This window comes from Passer montanus, unplaced genomic scaffold (genome assembly GCF_014805655.1).
Source record: "Passer montanus isolate IOZ18808 unplaced genomic scaffold, ASM1480565v1 scaffold142, whole genome shotgun sequence".
Lineage (NCBI taxonomy): Eukaryota > Metazoa > Chordata > Aves > Passeriformes > Passeridae > Passer > Passer montanus.
In genome coordinates, this window is record NW_024361164.1 from 311,626 (window position 1) to 329,047 (window position 17,422).

The following is a 17,422-nucleotide window of genomic DNA, read 5'->3' on the forward strand; positions in this document are numbered from 1 at the left end:
CAGAGCCGGGCTCACAGCGAGGTTCAGAACCGGGCTCATAGCCGGGCTCCGGGGGGCTCAGAGCCGAGCTCACAGCGGGGTTCAGAGCCGGGCTCCGGGGGGCTCGGGGGCCTCGGAGCATCCCCGGGACCCCCAGCCCCGCCCGGGGCGCTGAGTCCTCCGGGCCCGCAGGGGGCGCTGCCCGCTCCGGCGCCGCTCCATTCAGCTCCGCGGTCTCGGCGGCACAGGATGGCGGAGGAGAGCGGCGTCTGCAGCTTTGTGTTCAAGAAGCGGGTCCGCGCCGCGGGCAGCGGCCGGCGAAAACGGCCCGGCAGCGACCAGGAGCAGGGTGAGGGCTGTGGGGACCCGGGCGGCGCGGGGAGCCGAGCCGGTGCGGTGCCGCGGGGAGGAGAGGGAGGGCCTGGTGCCGCCCTCACGGGGGCTTGGCCGCCCTCCCCAGCCCGGGGGCGTGAAGGACCCTGCAGCCGTGCCACACGGGATTTGGGTTGGATATTAGAAAGTGCTTCCTCTGGAAGGCGGTCGGACGCTGCCCGAGCTCCGGGAGCCTTTGGACATTGTTGGGTCTGCCCTGGGTGTCCCCAGGCTGCCTCGGGCCTGGGCCGTGCCCCTCACGCCGGGCTTTCCCCGCAGAGAGCAGCGGGGAGGAGGGCAGCACCGTGGTGCGCAAGGAGCGGCGGCGGGACACCCCCAACCCCATGATCCAGAAGGTAAGGGAGCTCCGAGGGAGCAGCTGCAGGGCCCTGCCAGGCTCGGGCAGGACAGCGCTGGAGCCTTTCCTCCCCCCAGACCAGGCGCTGCACCAGGGAGAGGCCGGAGTACGCAGTGAGCAGCAGCGAGGATGAGGATCCTGCCAAGGAGATCGGGGTCACCTACAAATCCACCAGGTCGGCGGTAAGGACAGGCAGCAGGGGGCCTGGGGTGTCAGCTCAGGTGGGGCTGGGGATCCCTCTCCTCACAGACAGAATCTGCCACTCTAAACATGGGAGTGGACATTCTTTCTTATTAGTGCACCTCCCTGTCCCCTCTTACAAGCCAAGCACCTTGTGCTGGGTTTACTCTGAGAGTCCCTCCCTCCACGGGAGGCCAGCAAAGGTTGGCCTTTCCCTTTTGGAGGTGGGAGTTAAAACTCCAGGATGCCACTGGACTTGCCCAACACTGCAGGGACTTTTCAGGAGAGGGAGCAGTTGGATCAGGTTTGCTCAGCTGTTGGGTTTGTGTTCTTTGGCTGCTCCCAAGGGAGGCCAACCTTCTGGAGAGAATGGGAAGGGCTGGGAGGAGGTGACAGCTTTGTCACTCTGCAAGCTTCTGGCACCTAAGTTGGATTTCTGTCTAATTGAGGCTGGCTGTAATTATTCTCTGGTTTCTGTGCAGCTGTTCTCGAAGATGTGATAAAAGCTAGGAATAGGTATCTGTTCAGTCCATTAAAGAGGAATCTAAACCAGATCAGTGTGTTGAAAGTGAATTTTGGCCATCCCAGCTGGGTCAGAAGCTCAGTAACATCCTGTGTGTGGGCAGGAGGGTCCTGTGATTGAAGTGCTGGGTGAACTGACACCCACCTGAACTGGGTGGCATGGGTGAACTGAGTGGGGCTTCCAGCTGAGCTGGGCCTGAGTGTAAAGGAGTAAAATAAGTGTTCCCTGACTTCAGGCTAACATTTGGGAGCAATGAGGAATTAGCACTCTGGCCTCTGCACACACTAGGCTGGAGCCTGTGGTGAATTCTCCCTGGCAAATGCCAAGGGATAAAGCAGACATGTCCAGTTCTTGCTCTGTGACAGCCCTTCAGGTAGACAGGAGCTCTCTGTCTTGTCCAGGTGTTCCCTCCACTCTTGCCACGAGTTTTCCTTGCTTTTCAGAAACCTGTTGGCCCAGAAGACATGGGAGCCACAGCAGTGTATGAACTGGACACAGAGAAGGAGAAGGATGCCCAGGCCATCTTTGAGCGCAGCCAGAAAATTCAGGAGGTGAGTCAGCCTTGCTCTGCAGCAGGAAGAGCCTGTGCTTTGCTCATCCCCTTCTGCACACCAAGAAGAGTTGAGTCTCATCTTCCCAGAAGTTCAAGGAGCCAGGAGTGTAACCTTTGCAAATAGGGGAGTTTTGTGGCTTTATTGGCATCTTGGTGTTAAGGAAGACTGGTGTCAGAGTGGTGGCAATTAATTCATGTCCTGAAGCTCTCCTGATCCTTAATTATCTCTTCTTGCTTTCCTAGGAGCTGAGAGGAAAGGAAGACGATAAAATTTACCGTGGCATTAACAACTACCAGAAGTATGTGAAGCCCAAGGACACATCGATGGGAAATGCCTCCTCAGGAATGGTGAGGTGGGTTGGGATGAGCCTCGGGGTCTGTGACCGCAGAGGAGCTCAGGCACCATCCCAAAGGCAGCGTTTGGGGCTGGAACTCTGCTCTCACTGCCAGTTTCTGCCTGAGCAGTGTGGGGTCTGGTTCTGGCCTGGGCCCTGCTCCAGGGCCACTTTGCAGCTGGGCTGAAAGGAAAGGATCTCTTTTCCCCTTCCAGGAAAGGCCCCATCCGTGCTCCGGAGCACCTGCGGGCCACGGTGCGCTGGGACTACCAGCCCGACATCTGCAAGGACTACAAAGAGACTGGGTTCTGTGGCTTTGGGGGTGAGTGCCTCCTGCCTGCAGCTGAGCACCAGGCGTGCCAGGGCATCCCCTCCAGCTGTGACCCCCTGTTTGGGGTGCTGAGTCACACACCCTTCTGTGCAGAGCTGTTTGTGTAAGGTTGTCATTTGTGCCATCCCTTCTGAAAGCCCAGGGCCTCTAGTGGTTATAGGAGTCCTGGAGGGGACCCCTGGATGTTCCAGTGACCCACATTCTTACAGGCATAGTGTGCACTGAGACCATGTGAGGGATGGGTTTTCCTGTTCCTTGTCCCACTTCCCATGTGCATAACTGCTGAACTGTCCCTGTGGCACAGAGAGGATGATGCTCACAGCCTGTCAGCACTGAGGGATCTGTACCTGCTCCAGGAGCTTAGTGCTGCCCTGGAGAAGGAGCAATCAGATTTCTCAGCTGGGCAAAGCCCAGTCTGCCCTGGAATTAGGTGTCCTGATAACACTCTGCCTTTTCAGCCTGTCTCTTATTTCCTCTTTCTTTGTGCTGCTCAGACAGCTGCAAGTTCCTGCACGACCGCTCGGACTACAAGCACGGCTGGCAGATCGAACGGGAGCTGGACGAGGGCCGCTACGGCGTCAACGGTACGGCCCCCTGCCCTCACAGGGCTGCTCAGAGCTCTGCAGCTCCTGCTGCAGGAGCAGCTCAGGGCCAGCAACTGACAGTGCTGAGCAGAGCTGCTGCTTTCAGAGCACCCCTGGCTGTCCCCCTGATGCCCAGGAGGTGGGATGTTATTTGTCACTCAGTGTCCGGAGCTGTGGCCCAGGCCTCATGAGTGCTGCTGTGCAAATGGGGGCTATTCTCTGCTCAGCTGGAGCCAGAACTTGGTAGCAGCTGGTTTGGAAGAAAGTCTAAAAAACAGGAGGAGGCTGGAGGATGTTTCTCTTTATAGCAGTGAGTGGGTGAAGTAGAAAAGAATTTTCTCCTGAGATGAGCAACAGACCTGCTGGTTCATTAGCTGTAATTATAGCACAGTCCCACACGTGTTACTGACATCAGCAACACCCAGATGCCAGAGCTCCATTGTTTCCAGCAGAGATTGAATCCCACCTGCTGTGCTCTGCCCTTATTTATTATTTTGTGCCCCACACGTGGGCTGGGCTGGCTTCTCTCACTCCACTCTGGTTCACTTTCTCTTCTGCAGATGACGAAAACTACGAGGTGAGCAGTGATGAGGAGGACATGCCTTTCAAATGCTTCATCTGCAGAGGTTCCTTCAAGAACCCTGTGGTCACCAAGTAAGTGGTTGTTTGGCACGAGTCATGCAGCTCAGGAGTCATTCATTCAGTGTTGAGGCAAAGACAAACCCAGCCCACGGGCTGTGGGTGGAACCTGCTTGTTGTCTGCCCTGGTGGGTGGGGAAATACCTGTGAGAGCCAGGGAGTCCAATACCTGCATCTGGAGCATCCACACAAGCTGGATCTCAAGCACTTACCCAAGCACTTTTTAGCTTTCCACAAATGCTGCCTCATTGCTTTATCTCTCCCCCTTAACCTTGAGATTTTGTTTTCATGCCAACATTCCTCCTGGACACTGAATAGCAGCTGCATTTCCTGAGCACAGAAATGTGAGCAGGGGGAAGCTGGGAGCTTGGCGAGGATGAGGAGGAGGCTGAGGACAGCCCTTTCTCACTCTGAACGCTGTCCTGTGTCAGGAGGAGCTCACTGGTGGCTCTGTGCTGTTGCTGCACATCAGTGAAGCAATGCTGAAACGCCTTCCATAGGGACAAGGATGCAGAGGAAGCTGTGCCTGCAGCTCACTCTTGCCTCCCTTGGGGACCATGGAGAGAATTGTCAGGCAGTGGAGGGGGCTGTCCAGGGAGCTGGCAGAGTCCCCATCCCTGGGGAACAAGAACTGGACACAGTGCTCTGGTTTGGGTGACAAGGTGGTGTTTGCTCAAAGGTTGGACTTGATCATGGAGGTCATTCTCAACCTTCATGTTCCTGTGAGCAGCAGTCAGCAGTTTGTGACTCCAGGACACAGTGGTGGTGTCTGGGGGCTTGCCAGTGACCCCTGTGTCTCCGTACAGGTGTCGGCACTACTTCTGTGAGAGCTGTGCCCTGCAGCACTACCGCAAATCCCAGCGCTGCTACGTCTGCGACAAGCAAACCAACGGGGTCTTCAACCCTGCAAAAGGTAACGGGCACCTGGGGACAGGGGCTTTGGGGGAGCACCTGAGCAGCAAAGGCTCCTGCTGCAGCTTCCTGGTGCTGAGCCCTGAGCTGCACTTCACAGCTCTTGGCTGCCAGAGCTCATTTAGTGTCAGGAAATACTGAATCACAGATGCAACGTGAGCATTGTGCTTGCCCAGGTGGGGTGACTGCAGAGCAGAGGCAGCAGCTTGTGTGGTCAGTAATGCACTGAGGGAATGACTGTAACAGCTCCTGCCTGGACTCAGCCAACAGGGGTGGCTCCAAGCTGAGCCCCTATAGGCAAGGGATTTTTGGTAGCTGCCCTGGTCCTGGGTGGTCACAGCACCTGGACCCCTTGGCTCTGGGGCAGCCCCTGCACCTGGAGCCTCATCATGCCTGTTCTGTTTTTCAGAGCTCATGGCAAAGCTGGAAAAACACAAAGGAGAGGAAGAAGAGGAGCAACAGTCAGACCAAGAAGGGGATCCACAGTAGCAGAACACATTTTGTAAATAACTGAATAAAGTTTTTGTAGGAGAAAAAAAAGCTGCCACCTGTAGCCAGGGGTTCTGTATCCAACCAGCAGCTACTGAAGTGTGTCCATCTGTGCTGGACTGTCTTTGCTGCCCTGTGGGGGCACAAGACAGGACAGGTAAGACTCAAGGGCTGAGTGAGCCATCTGCCACCCCCAGCACCCCTGAGTGCAGCCAGGGAAGGAGGGTGGATGTCCAGTTACTCTCATTGCTGCTTCTGACCACAGTGCTGCTGCTTTACTCCTAACTGTGCAAGCAGGGAACAAAGTTAATTGAAACCCCTAATTTCTGAGCATGGAGCAAACTGGAGGCATGGGCAGGGATGAGAAATATGAGCTGGCATTAAGTTCATCCTTCACCCTGAAAATGCTAATTCAGGCTGGAGCACTGCAGTTACTGGGCATTTATTCCCTCCTGTCTTGGTTCCTAGAAGTCAAGACAGGGACAGAACTTCAGTGGCTACACACTTTTTGAACCAGCCCTGTTTGTAAGACCCCCTAACAAGCCAGGAAATCAATATCTTCTTACTAACAGTAAATTAAATCAGGAGCCAAACCTGATCATAGGGAGGAGGTAGAACTGGACCTGGCCTTAACAAACACTTCTGCAAGTGGGAGAATTTTACTGAAACTTTCAGAAAAGAGCAGGTGCAGGTGTTTGTAGCTATGTTTCTGAAGCATGAAGGCAGCTGCCATAAACTGGTGAGCTGTATGAAACTAAGGTAAAAGCAAGCATGCACAGCCAGCCTGTCACCCTCTGTGATTCACTCCACCATCCTGCACAAACAGCAAACTTAAAAAACAACTTCAGAAATATTTTATTTGTTTTGGAAAAAAAAAAACAAACTAGAGTAACAAACTTTATCTGGGTTCAAGTACAATTTATAAACACAAGAAGGACCTGTTGCCAGCACCACTACTCCCATCAACTGCACCTATACAAGGATTCTCAGTGCTTCAGTAAAGAGCAGATGACCTTCAGCACCATGGTCCTTGGAAAAAAAAAAGTCAAACTAAAAGCCTTAAATACACCTCCAAACAAACCAAACACCACGGAATAGGGGAGAGCTGCCACAGCAGCAGGGCAGAGTCACACAGCCATGAATCACAGGGAGCCACGTGAGCAGCTTTTACCTGGCAGTGAGAGAAGGCAGAACAGCAATGGGAATGGAAAGGTTAAAGTTCAGTTCTGTACAGGAGGTGTGAGCAAGAGGATCAGCATGAAAACCAATTTACTTTTCCTCTGTGCCAGGGTAAGTCACTGAGAACAGGCAGGTAAGAGTGTTTCATGCTGTGAAACCAGCCCAGCTAACATGAAGTTCAACTGGAAGGGGATAAAAAAGCTGGTACATTGCCCAGGCATCCACACTGCTCTGGTGACCCAGGAAGCTGGAAAGCCCTGTCTGACCTGGAGTTCAGAGTGCTCAGAAGTTTTCTAAAGCCCTCTCCAGACTGGAAGAATCCAGTGCTGCAGAGGAATGCTCAGTGCAGCAAGAGTGCCTGGAGTGGCATCAGCTTGTCTTTGATCTCTCTTTTTCACCACAAAGCAGTAATTAATAGAATCCCTTTCCCCCCCCCCCTTAAAACTTGCCCTGTGACAACACTGTTACAGGAACTTGACTAGTTCTAAGAGAATGCCCAAAACTAAAAGCTGCCCACATCCCCTCAACTCTAAGGCACCCTTAAAAGAGAAAGAACCAAAGAGGGCAGGGACGTGCAGCCTCAGCTGTGAGGAAGCCAGTGATTTTTAGAAACACATAAATAGAGACCATAACTACACAGACTCACTCAACACCCTCAAGTGCTCTACCAGAGCTCAGCTGGAAGGATGGGGGCTCTGGGCACTGCACCTTCTGGAATACTCCACAGCTCCTTGGGTTGATCCTTTTCCAGCTCAGGTCTGTCCATTTGTATCCAGGCCACTTCTTAAGTAAACAGGCAGTTGAAGTTCCTTCCCAAGGACCTGTAAACTCTTCTGTGTGTAACACTCATCAGCTTTTATGAACAGGACCAATAAATTACAATGTCCAGAAAGCTCCTCCTCAGTGTAGTCCCTATTTTTCTAGAATTCCCAGTCATCCACATCCAGCTGCTCCAGATTTGATACCAACCCAAAAATGCCACTGGGATCCTGAGGCAGTGTCCCTTCCAAATTGGTGATGGGGGTGACAGGGCGCAGAAGTTCAGGGAGTGCTTCTGAAGCACGGCGCTTGATCTGCACAGGAAGGACAGAGTGAGCACACAGGGCTGCTCAGGTGCTGCTCCACACCCAGCACTGCAGGCACAACAGGCAGGAAATGCACGGGGCACCCTTTGGACTCCTTAAGGAGCAGGTTAGAAGTGCCTTGCCCCAGAGCTCAGCAACCTGCAGGGGAAGAGCTGTTGTAGCTCCCAGAACAGGCAGATTTAGAACCTCTCTTAGATAAGAGATGCTTCAAGAACAGCTTAAGCACCTCCCCAGATGTGGCAATCACCACACTGCTCTACAAACAGTCAAAAAACTGACTTCATCTTCCCGAACACAGAAAATTCAGCAACTCAACATCCCCACCCACACAGCAAGACAAAGCAAAGCACTGTGCTTTGTGAAAAACAAAGCATTTACCTGTAGCTAAATTAGTTCCTTACCTGCTTAAAAAAGGGGTGACTGAGCAGAGTGCCTGCACTTGGCCTGTGGAAGGGAGGTAGAATGAGGGAAGCACACAAGAACATGAGTCAGTGCTTGAAGTCAGGTAGTGGGAATAAGAAAAGACCAGGGTCCTTCCTGCCTCTCCCATTTCTCAGCTGTTTGGTATCTCCCTATTTTCAGTAGTAGCACTGCTTATTAAGCATTTACAATCCACGTAACGTTTTATGCAAGGAGTTCAACCTCTTCTTCTAACCTTTAAGTTACATACTTGCACCCCCTACATCTGGCCAAGGACAGTACCTGAGCAGTGGGCCACCCCTGAAAAGTCTGTCATGGCTACAGATTGTCCTGACTACAAAGAAAAATGCATCATTGCTCTCTGCTGGCTGAAGAGCAGCCATTTGCAGTGATGGGAACTGGATAAACACGGTCCCAGAGGGGCCAGAAACACAAGTTGTTTATTTTCCTGGTGTGCAGCACCACTCATCCTCCAAGGAAGACTGCAAAGGAATTCCTCAGGTTCTCATATAAGAAGAGTTATACAACAAGCAGTTGTATAACTCTTCCTATATAACTGTTAACAACAGTTAACACTGCTTGTTCTGCTCTCAACAGATGGGGGCACATCCTCACTCCACTACACTTTGGAAAGAAAACCCTCAACAATATCTGCTAACTCCCACAGTTTAACCAGCCCTGGAACAGCACAGGTGGGGAGAGCAGCTTCACCTGAAGTCGGGGTTCCTCTGCAGGCACTGCTCCACGAAGTTGTGGAAGTAGGTGGAGAAGGTGCGCAGGTAGGGGTGCAGGGCGGGCTCCCCGTTGGCCGCGCGCGCGCTGCCAGCCGCCGAGCTCTCCCCCACGCCGTAGCTGGCGCTGCAGCGCGACGTCCTCATGGTCAGCTCGTCAGCAGGAATCGTGGTGGTGTCCAGCAGGCAGGGAACGGTTCCATTCAGCTTTTCCAAGAGCATCTGGAAGAGGAGGGGCACACAGGAAACAGCACAGTTAAGGTTTCCCACGGTGCAGGCAGGACACCCTTCTGTGCTCACAGCTGGAAAGCAGTTCCAGGTGCCAGGATGAAGGACAAGAAAGGAGCCTGCAAACCTTACCTGAGTAGAAGGCATGTCTTTAAATGGGACGTGTCCATTTGCCAGCTCACAGGCTGTTATCCCCACGCTGTAAATGTCAGATTTTGCATCGTAACCCTGCAGATTCTACATGAAAAGGAAAAGAAAAATTAGCTTCAGGGATCTGGATGTGATTGAATGGGCAACACCCAGGATTTCGACTGCAAGTCAACAAACCCAGATGATTAGAGCAGGAACAGCACAAGCCACAAGATACACTGGTTTATTGTGGTGAGGGTTTTTTGGTTTATTAAAACACACAGTTAAGGGCAACATTTACGTAACTGAAATCAGCCAGCCTGTAGGGATGGTATTTGCCCTAGGTAACTTGCATCTGATGTTAACAATTTGTTAATGAGATAACCTGTAAAGCTGTCTACAATCAAACTGTTGAGTCAACTAGATCAAATTCTACCTAGTTGCCCTGCATCCACCCCAAATCTGTTTCCTTTAGCCTCTCCCCTTCTTTTTCCTTGCATTCATGTACCCTTCCCCCTTGCTAGGGGTCACTGGTTTTAAGATAAAAAGAAGAGAAAAAAGGACTAGAGCTCATCACAAGAAAGCAACTCTGCAGGTTCTCTCATGTCTCCCACCCTACACCTCTCTGACTTGCCCTAAGAGCTCACAAAATTATACAGATACAACACATGACTAAACACAAGCAGTTTCTTCTAAACACACCTGCTGCAAAACCTCAGGACTGAGCCAAGGCAGCACTTTGATGCTGTATTTGGGGAAGTCGTGAACAACTTTGAGTCGCTGCCCGTGGTTGATCATACTCAGGTTACTCCGCAGGCCAGACAGGTACACCTTCCCATCCACAGAGATCAGGATATGGCTGGCTTTAACACTCCTGGGGAAAAAAGGAACAAAACAGCTCAATACCTGATCAGCTTCCTACCAGGAGGCTGAGACTCCGAACAACCATCTTTGGATGCTGGGCAAAATCAATTAACAGGATTCTATTCATCACCTTTGCAAGTTCACAAAGAATGTTTCTGTGGCGAGGAGAAATGCAGGAGTAAATGCTATGGATTGTGATTTTAGATACACAGTGGTCTTTGGGATAAGTTTGATCCACAACAACACTTTTGTGCAGCTCAGTAAGATCAGTGGTGTCCCTTCCCATGAGTATCAAACTGATTTGCTCTAAGAGCAAAGTAATAAAAAACTTAATGTTGTTCTGTGTCTCCTGATTGATCCTCTGCTCTACTCTGAGTATTATTCCCAAGAACTTCCAGCAGAAGGAAAATGACCAATGTATTTTTCAATACCTATGCACATAGCCCATATGGTGGATGTAGTCAAGTGCTTTCAAGACACCTTGGAGAATGTAGGCAATGGCCAGTTCAGTCATCCCATCTGTAAAATGGGTACAGATTAAATCTTTTGCAGAACCTAGAAAGAAATGAAACACCACCTGTCAGAACAAAAGCCCCAAGGACACTTCCGCTCTTCAATTTCATTTTCACAGAACATGAGGGTGAGAAAAAGGCACCCCTCTCCACTCACCATAGGCCATGAAAGAAGTCACTACCCACAGCTCATTATCAGCTATGAAAGTTGCTTTGTATGGCACGATGTTAGGGTGGTTGAAGAGCTTGGAAACATGAAGTTCCCCCTAAAATAAAAGATATTTTGATTAAATTTAATAAAAATAAATGCAGAAACATGACTGCAGTATTGATAGGCATTGCTCTCGCTGTCTGTCCTCTTCTAAGCTTGCATGATGAGTGGTAGTACCTGCAAGAACGTGACCATTTCATTTGTGCAGGCCTCCAAGTTCACTCTTCTGACTGTGACATACTCTCCTGTGGGTTTATACCTGGCCAGGTTCACAACCATCAAGTCTTCAAAGCCTCTGCCTGAAAGAGAAAGCATGAAAGCTTCAGTAATGCTTTTGGAAGCACAGAGAGAACTCCTCCAGCCTCTGACCTTCAATAATCTTTACCCTCACTCCCTGAAACTACTTTTGACCTTGTAAAAGAGAGTAATTGTTCCATGAGATATTACCTTCCTTGGCATGTATCCCACTGAGAGGAATCCTCCTAACCAGTAGAATTATCCTGTCCTTCAAACTCAGGACTGAGGCAAGAACAGTGATTAGGAGCACTGCTGCTGCTTCTGCTGACTGTACTGCACCCCCAGCACCACTGACCCACTACATGTCCCTCTCACCTTTAGGACCGGCATCTCATTTTTTATTCAAATTATTTTAAAATCAAAGACGCAGACTTCCAATATCAAAAATAAGCAATCAATCAAGAAAAGGTCAAATCTGCAGGAATTATTTTCTTTACAAAGCAGACTCTGATCCCCCAGCCCTTGAGAATTACCTATGATAGTGAGCAACTCATAGCAGCTGCTGTCTGGCAGGAAGTTGCTCATGGTGTCCCTTTTAGGGGAAGAAGCTATCGACTCGGAGCTCGCCTCATTGGTCTGAGGAAAAAAAATGAAGTCAGGTCAAAGGAAATACATATCACCTGCTGGAAAACTCATCTGCCCCTCATTAACATACACTTCAAAATAATAGGAATACAGAAGAGGATTTAGTTGCTGTCGAAATAATTTTAAATAGTCATTTATCAATTGAAACTCAGGAGATGCCTTATTTCAGAAGATCCAGACATCTGTGTTACAAAACACATAACAAGTAGATTTTTATCACTGTGAGAATTTATTCAGGAATATTTTGATAAAGCCAATTACTATTCTCCAGGACAGCCTAAACTCTGCTTTACAGTAACTGCCTTTCTCTCCTAATTACAACCTTGTGTGCCACCACCCTGTTGCCTGAGCCAGAGCCAAAGGGAAGCTGTTCTTAGCCCTTCTCTGCACCTGTAACAGTTCCTGGTGGATGCTGTGGCTCCTGGTTTTCACCTGCTCACCTGGGATAAGCCCAGCACAGCTGAAGCTGCTTAGCTGAATGGTACGAGTGATGAAGAAAATCAGACACACATGGAAAGAGAAGCTCCAAATGAAAGTAAAAACTGCAAAGCAGAAGTGCTTCTGAATAAAAAAAAAAAGGGAAAAAAGCACCCCCAGACCACAGAGGGAAGCAGCATTCCCAAGCCTGTCAGAATTCCCTCACTCCATCTGACATAAAGCTTTCTGCCTCATTTACATACACTGAAATCTTCCCCTGCAGGATTTTGCAGGTGATAAACTTCAATGTTCTTGCAAGTTCTTTTATACTTTCCAACTCCTTCAAATGTCCAAAGTCACAAGGAGAGCGATCTAAGGGATTAAAATTTATGTGGTATCTAAAACCATCTTTAGTTATCTCCAGTTTCCAGCACATTAACTCCTCCTGGCATTTAGAACAGCAGCTCAATTTTTCCACCTCATTCTTCATCAACTGCAAATGCCCTTTATCAGACCTTTCTCATGGTACATGAAGCAGAAAAAGTTTGTGCCTTTTCCTACCCTGACAGCAGACTCTGTTCTTTATTGCCATCACTGAAAGATGGAAAAACACAGTGACAGCTGAAAAAACAAGGAACTTGCTGTTCTACCCTTAGCCCAGGGTAAAGGCAGTGCAAAGAGCACAGACAGGAGCTTGCTGTAAATTACCTCTGGGTGCTAAGTGTACTTTGGGAGTAAATTAGAGCCACACTTCCCAAGTTCCACCTTTTCAATTGGCTTTGAAGAGCATGCTACCTACCTTTAAAATAGGTTCATTTTCCATTAAGGGAAAGGCAAAAATTAAGATTTGTGGTGCTCTGGTATAATTCCAGCACAAACAACGCAGCCCCATCTCAGCTAAAGCCCCTGGGAGCAGCATTCCCAGATCCCTTCCTTTAGTGAACACTACAGTGCTGTTTCTTGGCTCAGAACAGGCAGCAACTTTCCACTCAGGATTTCAAACTTCCTGTCCATTCTGATCTCAGCTTTATCATTCATTACTTCTTTCAGCAATTTCACACAGTCCTGTCAACAGCAAGATTGCCAGGAGAGACACACAGGCAGATAGAAACCTCTGAAGCACAAAGGCACCACCAAGGAGATGGAAGCAGGGGCTGGGAAGCAGTCATGGAGCAGTGACAGCTGGTGAGACACTGAGCAACATGTAAGTGGTTTGCTTTATTAAAGTCCACTCCAGGGAGAGCATAAGCCAACAAAACAGATGCAAAGAATTAAATAAATTTAATCTTATTAATGGTGGAGGCTGTGCAGTAATGGAAAAAATACTGTGAATTCCCTATTGAAAAAGTCTTCCAGTTTGAGGTCTTCACTCACCTCTCCTCATGTTAGCAGTGACCAATAACAGAGTTAATGCAAAAGGAGCTCAACCAGAGATTTATCAACATCATACAACAGTTTAAAAAAAAGAAAGTTAAACTGAAATGTCATTTATGAGGTACTGCAAAAAAAGCTCCTCAGTGGTTTCACACAGGACAATTTTTGGTGTATGGTCAAAAGCAGCTGCAAAATGAAGTCCCATGTGACCAGTTTTATGGCATGACATTCATTTAGAGCTGGCTTTTGGCTTGGGAGTCCAGTTTAATTTGAGATAGATTTAAAGGAAATTAATCTTTGAAAGGCAACTACTGGTATAAATGCCATAACACAATCACTTCTGTGATGCTTGCAAGGATCTGCATTTGCCAGATGACATTCATCTGAGTCAGGAAGAAGGAATATCAGTTTTGTTCTGCTGTCTTCCCCTCCATCTCCTCACTCCCTCCCTGACTTCAGCAAAAGCAACAAAAATTCTCCTCCCACCCCCCTCCCTAAACTATGTGCCCTTCTCTACAGCCCTGGTAGAAAAAAAAAAAAATTTAATTTAGACATAAAAAGATCAAAATGAGAATCAGGATATATCTAAATCCCAAGAAAACCCTTGGAAATAACCAAAACAGATGCTAATCAATTTGCTTCCAGCCAAGCATGTCTAACACTCAGCAATTTGAAAAAAGGTGTGAATTTACTCAATTTTATATAAAACATTCCATATACTCTCCTATTTAAGATCAAAATGAGAATCAGGATGTATCTAAATCCCAAGAAAACCCTTGGAAATAACCAAAACAGATGCTAATCAATTTGCTTCCAGCCAAGCATGTCTAACACTCAGCAATTTGAAAAAAGGTGTGAATTTACTCAATTTTATATAAAACATTCCATATACTCTCCTATTTTCAGCTTTGTTTGTGCCAGTAAATTACAGACACTGGCACAAAAATCAATTATAAGCAGCTTGAACTGACACAGTTATGATCAAACCACACTTAACTTGTGTTTGTAATTAGCTTAAACTACAGCAACAGCTGCACACCTGTGGTGTGGGGAGGTGGGGAATCATTTAGATTAAGACACTCTATTGTTAATTGTGATATTTTATGTGTTGCATGCTCATTATGAACCAGACAGTGAGCAGTCAGGGCCTGCAGAACAAACACTTTTCAGGAGTTCCATAAAACTAAACTCTTCCTTCCTTCTCTGAAGGATCAGAACAAAATCACCTCAAAAAAGAGAGGGGCTGGGGGGAGGAGAATGACAAACAAATAGAAATCCAAGAGATTAAGTTTAAATTTTTGAGTTATCTCATATAGTTTGAAAACCACACACCAAAATCTCCACTCCAGGGTGAAACCTGTTTCCACACTTGTAGAGCTAAATATAGAGATGAGATATAGAACTAAGATAAAAAGAAAAATCAAACTTCCACAAGGAATAATCTCCATGCAATGAACCACAGCACCACAGCCTGCACAAGTCACTTACTTTTCTCCGAGAGTCACCCGGAGGCTGCTCTGGAGTAAAGAAATTAATTGTTCAACAGATACCCATTAAAATATAGTTGGAAAACTAAGTCAATAACCCTGGATGAGCCTTTTCAGTATCAAACATACATAATTTTTTTTGTTTTATTGAAAGATATGTAATTTGCACACAAAATTGCAGCACATGTACAGGATCAGAGATTCACAAAGTGCTACTGTTTGTATATTTGACATAAATGTAAGGTGACAATTTTTTTTTACTGAACTTTAAGTATTAACCTTCTGTCATGTCTCTTATTGCAGGGGGGTAGGACTTGGTGATCTTTAAAGGTCCCTTCCAACCTGAACAATTCTATGATTGTAAACACATTTAAAGATGACTCTTACATAGAGAAGAAACTACCTAATATTATTTAAAGCTATAAAAATTCCTTTACTCCACCTGGAAGCTCAAAATCTGGACATATTTCCTTATGCTCTGTTTGTTTTCCATGCCATTGAGCAGGAATTCTGCATCCTAGTGGGCAATTCTATTTGTTATGCAGAAGCAGAGCACAAACCTGTCAGCTCCTCCTCCTGGGGAGCCATCAAAATCCATTTTCACTCAGAAAATTATAATTAACCTTCCCAAGCCCAAATCCATCTTTTGCATATGAAAAAAAATGTGGTGATGCTAAGCAATACAGAACTATCTTAGAACTCTTATGATTTCCAAATAACTTGCTACATCTTGGACACTTCCATGTTAAATTACTGGGCTTAGACAGCTTGAAGATGTGGATTTACAATGAGATTTAATAATCTTTTAGTGATAAAGTACACCTTTACTACCAAATTACCAAGTTTTACAGCTAAAATAAAACATTTCTAGCAATGCCATTTAACAAGAGGAAAACTTACCTCCAAACAGCTCGAACTCTCTTAATCCCTCTACAATGAACTTCTCAGACACCCACCGCTGAAAGAAATAAAAATTCTCCACATAATCAGTTATTCCATCTAGAGAAAAGTTTCTCTTCCCCTTCCCCACAAGAAAAAAAAAACCCAAATTTCAGTGATTCTGCTGTGGTCTGAAACTGATTTGCTGTATCACCAGTGACATCCTTATTTTGGGCAAGATATTCCCTTTTTGGGCCAATGACATGCACCCAGCAACCACACAGGTGCTGCTGTTATTCCAAATCAACATGCACTTGCAAGAAAGTTAATATAATTTAATTCATTCCAACAAGTTTTCATACATGCACATACAGCAAAAATCATCAGTATGCAACAACACCCTCACACAGCCAAATAAAACTTGGCTTTTTAGGTGTAAGAGGTTTAAAAAAAATGCTTTCACTATTTGGAAAGAGGTGGTATCTCTGAGAATTCAAATGTTTTGGTTATATCATCAATCACAAACAATCCCATGGCAGAATTTGCTACTTAGCAAAACAGTTTAATAGTTTAACAAACAGCTGCTGTTTAGTGCTCGAGAGGCCGGTCCTAGAAAGCACCAAGGAGTCTTTAGGTGATGAGGACTCAAAACTTGTATGTAAAAATACCATTTGAATGCACTAGAAGTGGTTCTGCTGCTGGAAATTCCCTCATTTTCTGCTGAAAAGCAGAATCAAACAAAGCTGTTGTGGTTAGTTTGGAAGCAAAGTGAAGAAAAAAAAAACCATAAACTGTGACACAGGTGAGGAGGCTATTTCTTTAAGAACAACTGAAAATAAGCAGCTTTATGGCCCTTTTTCCTCACTGCAAAGCCCATTAGAGCCCCTCTGCACCACACCCCAAGGAGATACAGGGGTGTGGGGCAGCAATAAGGGCTTTAGTGCAGGGTTTTTAACCAGCACTGGTTGCACACCCAGCCATGTCCTGTCACCAACCCTTGAATCAGTTTTCCTGTGCCCTTCTGGTGCTCTCCAGGCCCGGCCGCTCTGCACAAACGCAAGACTCGTTCTACCGAACACGAGGGAAGCTGGAAGGTCTTCAACACTCACCCTAATGCGCTCGGGTTTACTTACAAGGAAAGACATGGATCCGCCGCTGTGGGACACGCGCAGCAGAACGGGCGGCACACCTGCGGGCACAGCGCCGCGTCACCCCCGGCCAGCCCCGGGGGAGCGCTAAGCACCACCCGGTACCCGCACAAAGCGCCGACACCCCCGAATTCTCCCGCAGGACAGCGGTAACGCCGGTAAGAACTGCACGGAGCCCCCCAGAGCGGCGATACCCCCGGAGTCCCTCATACGTGCGGGGCTCTCCTGCTCCATCCCCAGGCCCGGGTCCCTCACCCTGCGGGGCCCTCCCTCACAGCCCCGCTCCATCCCCGGGCCCGGCTCCCTCACCCGTGCGGGGCCCTCCCGCACAGCCCCGCTCCGTCCCTGGGCCCGGGGCCCTCCCGCACAGCCCCGCTCCTTCCCCAGGCCCGGCTCCCTCACCCGTGCGGAGCCCTCCCTCACGGCCCCGGGCCCCTCACCCGTGCGGAGCCCTCCCTCACGGCCCCGGGCCCCTCACCCGTGCGGAGCCCTCCCTCACGGCCCCGGGCCCCTCACCCGTGCGGAGCCCTCCCTCACGGCCCCGGGCCCCCCGTCCCCTCACGGACCCCTCAGGCTGCGGCCGCCGCTCACCGGCCAGAGACGCTGCGCGTGACGTCACCG

The 17,422-nt window shown here is 48.5% G+C and overlaps 2 protein-coding genes across 5 annotated transcripts; one reads left to right on the top strand and one right to left on the bottom strand.

The window, feature by feature from the left end:
• Positions 1-171: 171 nt before the first annotated feature.
• On the top strand, positions 172-6,299 carry LOC120498204 (E3 ubiquitin-protein ligase RNF113A-like). Its single transcript, XM_039700664.1, has 10 exons — positions 172-328; positions 631-707; positions 787-891; positions 1,856-1,963; positions 2,209-2,318; positions 2,516-2,622; positions 3,126-3,215; positions 3,776-3,869; positions 4,661-4,767; positions 5,176-6,299. The coding sequence occupies exons 1-10, from the start codon at positions 229-231 to the stop codon at positions 5,253-5,255; spliced, it is 978 nt and encodes a 325-aa protein (XP_039556598.1). The 5' UTR covers positions 172-228; the 3' UTR covers positions 5,256-6,299.
• On the bottom strand, positions 6,094-17,422 carry STRADA (STE20 related adaptor alpha). Of its 4 annotated transcripts, none has more exons than XM_039700660.1 (13): positions 17,368-17,422; positions 16,787-16,842; positions 15,675-15,732; positions 14,776-14,804; positions 11,385-11,487; positions 10,792-10,913; positions 10,561-10,669; positions 10,323-10,446; positions 9,730-9,901; positions 9,031-9,135; positions 8,651-8,892; positions 7,921-7,963; positions 6,094-7,507 (listed from the first exon to the last, which is right to left on the bottom strand). In XM_039700660.1, exons 2-13 carry the CDS (start codon positions 16,796-16,798, stop codon positions 7,355-7,357), a joined length of 1,272 nt encoding a protein of 423 aa, XP_039556594.1. In that variant the 5' UTR covers positions 16,799-16,842; positions 17,368-17,422; the 3' UTR covers positions 6,094-7,354. The 4 variants fall into 4 exon arrangements, with proteins under 4 accessions (XP_039556594.1, XP_039556593.1, XP_039556595.1 ...); XM_039700659.1 differs by having other exon boundaries at positions 16,763-16,842; positions 17,368-17,414; XM_039700661.1 differs by lacking the exon at positions 14,776-14,804 and having other exon boundaries at positions 17,368-17,392.

Coding starts and splice junctions, on each gene's coding strand:
- LOC120498204 (XM_039700664.1), top strand. CDS start 229: ATGGCGGAGGAGAGCGGCGTCTGCAGCTTTGTGTTCAAGAAGCGGGTC. Junction 329..630: donor CGGCAGCGACCAGGAGCAGG/GTGAGGGCTGTG, acceptor CTTTCCCCGCAG/AGAGCAGCGGGGAGGAGGGC. Junction 2,623..3,125: donor TGGGTTCTGTGGCTTTGGGG/GTGAGTGCCTCC, acceptor TGTGCTGCTCAG/ACAGCTGCAAGTTCCTGCAC.
- STRADA (XM_039700659.1), bottom strand. CDS start 16,798: ATGTCTTTCCTTGTAAGTAAACCCGAGCGCATTAGG. Junction 10,670..10,791: donor AAATGGTCACGTTCTTGCAG/GTACTACCACTC, acceptor CTTTTATTTTAG/GGGGAACTTCATGTTTCCAA. Junction 9,902..10,322: donor CATATGGGCTATGTGCATAG/GTATTGAAAAAT, acceptor TTTTTTCCCCAG/GAGTGTTAAAGCCAGCCATA.